Below are 2,891 nucleotides of genomic sequence, written 5' to 3' on the forward strand. Positions count from 1 at the left end.
GGGGGGATTTTGGGGGGGGATTTTGGGGGTTCGTCACCCCCTCCCGCCCCCGTGACACAGCCGAGGGCTGACACACCGGTCACACGAGCGGCACGGCCGCGGTGACAGCGGCGACAGGAATGGCCCCGTGACCCCGGAGCCGCCGAACGGGTCCGGGCAGCCCCGGCCGCCCCCGGGCCCTTTTCCCTTTGGGATTTTCCCGGGGGGATCCCAGGGGACAGCGACACCCCACAGCCCGTGGGGTGGGGTCGCAGTTTGGGTCCCCACAGGGTTTTGTCACCACTTTGTCCCTTGGGGACACCGCGGTGCCCCCGTGCCTCAGTTTCCCCCCCCCCTCCGCGATCAAAACCCCGAATGAGGGCACAGGGCACGTCCCCGAGGCACGGGACACTGGGATCGTCACCGGGGCTGGCCGGTCGCTGTGTCCCCGCCCGCAGTGACACCGTGTCCCGGCCGGGGCTGGCAGCGCTCCCGGGGCCACCCGGGGTCACCCCGTGAGAGCCACGCGGGGCAGGGCGAGCTCAGCCCCACCCCAAACCCCCATCCCCGACCCCCCCTGGAACCCTCGGGATTCCCACCCTGTCCCCACCCCCGGGACACGCAGGGAATTCCGTGGGGGCTCCCCCGGGCTCGCCCCCAGCCCGGTTCCCACGGCCGCGGTTTCTGCGGGGGTGGGGGAAACTCCATCCCCGGCCCGTGCCTCAGTTTCCCACGGAGCTCAGGGCGCCTCGTGGGTGTTTTTCTTGGAAAAAACCCTTTTTTCAGACAAGGGCGGGGTGGGAATTTCCTCCTCCTGCAGCAGCGGAGAGGCCACACACGGGTGGGAACCCCCAGCCTGCAGAACCCCCAGGGGAGGTGGAGCCCACCCCAAAAACCCACCCAGGAGGCGCCGATCCCGCTGCCGGCTCCCTCGGGAACGGCTCCAGCAGAGCAGAGGGAAGAGCCAACACCACAGTCACGTCAGACATTTTATTGCAAATAAATTTAGCTCCTCACTCGGTAGAAGAATAAACTCTGTTAAAGGTTCAGCTCAGGGTCTCCAGGTGCAAAAGCAGCACCCGGGGGGTGCAGGTCCATCTGTGCAGACGTCGAGAACTTCTTCGAAAAGCAGTTTTTTTGCAACAACAACAACAACAACAAAAATTAAAAATCCAGCCCTCTGCAATCCTCGCCTCCTTCGGGTCCCAGCTGCCAAAAATCCTGAGTGTCCGGCTCTGGCCCACGGTCCAGCTCGACTCCTCGGCCGGCAGCTCCGGCCAGTGTCCGTCCCTCGGGGCTCCGGCCAGTGTCCATCTCTCCCCGGGCAATGTCCATCTCTCCCCGGCCAGTGTCCATCTCTCCCCGGGCAGTGTCCATCTCTCCCCGGGCAGTGTCCATCTCTCCCCGGGCTCCGGGCAGTGTCCATCTCTCCCCGGCCAGTGTCCATCCCCCTCCGGGCCTGGCACGGCTCCCTCCGTTCCCACCGCAGCTGCCGCGCTCCCCCTTCCTCCTCTCCGGTTCAAAAGAAAAATAAAATCGGTGGGTTTTGGGTACTGTGGGTTGGAACTGGCTGATTCTCCTTGTTTTTTTGGGATTTTTTTTTGGTTTTTCCTGCTGTTTTCTGTTGGGTTTTTTTTTTAATCCCTCAAGTCCTGGCCGAGAAGGGCTCAGCGCTCCTGCAGACACACGTAAGGCACCCACTGGTTCCTATCGCGACTCTCGGCGCAGTAACTCGCCACCTCGGCCAGCCCCTGACTCTTCCAGGCGTCCGTGTGCGGGTTCTGGGGGGGAGCAGGAGCACGAGGTTAGTGCCACCAGTGTCGCGACACGTGTCCCCGAGCGGCCGCGTCACCCTCCCCGGTCCCGGCCGTGTCACCCCCCCTGCTCACCGTGACCAGCAGGCAGTGCAGGTCCCGGGGCTCGGAGCCCGGCTCGGGCTCGCCCAGGATGGCAGCGAGGCGCTGCATGCCCGACACCCGCAGGATGTGGATGTCGTTGTCGCAGCAGAACGCCTGGATGAGCGTGAAATGGATCTGCAGGGCGATGTCACCTTCGTCCTCCTCGTCGGTGGCCAGCACGCACAGCACCACGCTGTCGGGGTCCCTGCCGGGGGGGACACGGAGGGTTAGGGACGGCTCGGGACGGTGGAAACCCCCCTGTCACCTCCCTGTCGCGCTAGGAATGGGGGACAGACCCCCTCCTCAAATTCTGCCTGGTTACCCCCCTGCGAAACGCTCCTGCCAAGAGCCAGCCCCGCGCTCAGCGGGCCGGGATGGACCCCGCCAGGAGAGCCAGAGCCCCCCGACAGAGCCCCCGACAGAGCCCTATCGCGATACTCACACATTCATGAGCTTGGCCGACTCGTAGACCCCCACGGTGAGCCGGTCCTGCCGCAGCGCCGACACCAGCACCCGCTCCACCGCCTCGCTCACCGCCTGCATCCTGTCGGGAGGAACGGCAGAGCCGGTGAGCGGCGGCGGCGACAACCGCGGAGCCCCCGCCGCCCGCCCCGAGCCGCCCGCCACTTACTTGCTGCTATCGCAAGGCACCAGCTCCTCCAGGGTCATGGTGCAATTGTAATCCTCAGGAGAAGAAGGCAAATTCCAAGAGCAGTAATCCCGAGTGCGGCTATGGCGGGGATATCGCTGAGCTATCGCGGCGCTATCGCGATCCCCGGTCCCGCTCGGCTCCTTCCGCCGCTCCAGCGCGATCGCTCTGAGGCACCGCCGCGCCCTGCGCCGCCTTTTATAGGCTCCTGCCGCCGGCCGTGGTCTCGCGCGGCGCCCCCGCCTCTCCCATTGGCTGGCGCCGCGCGGAGCCGCCCGCGGACGCGGCGCTGATTGGGCGCCGCCGGCGGGACCCACGTGGGGGTGAAACGCGGCGGGGGGAGCGCGGGGGAAACCCCCGCCCTG

The 2,891-nt window shown here is 66.5% G+C and overlaps 1 protein-coding gene across 1 annotated transcript; it reads right to left on the reverse strand.

The window, feature by feature from the left end:
• Positions 1-954: 954 nt before the first annotated feature.
• GADD45B (growth arrest and DNA damage inducible beta) lies at positions 955-2,703 on the reverse strand. The gene is made up of 4 exons (XM_015651717.3): positions 2,509-2,703; positions 2,320-2,421; positions 1,869-2,082; positions 955-1,760 (listed from the first exon to the last, which is right to left on the reverse strand). The coding sequence occupies exons 1-4, from the start codon at positions 2,544-2,546 to the stop codon at positions 1,647-1,649; spliced, it is 468 nt and encodes a 155-aa protein (XP_015507203.1). The 5' UTR covers positions 2,547-2,703; the 3' UTR covers positions 955-1,646.
• Positions 2,704-2,891: the final 188 nt, after the last annotated feature.

The sequence above is a fragment of the Parus major genome, chromosome 28, assembly GCF_001522545.3.
Source record: "Parus major isolate Abel chromosome 28, Parus_major1.1, whole genome shotgun sequence".
Classification (NCBI taxonomy): Eukaryota; Metazoa; Chordata; class Aves; order Passeriformes; family Paridae; genus Parus; species Parus major.

Coding starts and splice junctions, on each gene's coding strand:
- GADD45B (XM_015651717.3), bottom strand. CDS start 2,546: ATGACCCTGGAGGAGCTGGTGCCTTGCGATAGCAGCAA. Junction 2,083..2,319: donor TCGGCCAAGCTCATGAATGT/GTGAGTATCGCG, acceptor CCCCCCCGGCAG/GGACCCCGACAGCGTGGTGC. Junction 1,761..1,868: donor TGCACTGCCTGCTGGTCACG/GTGAGCAGGGGG, acceptor GCTCCCCCCCAG/AACCCGCACACGGACGCCTG.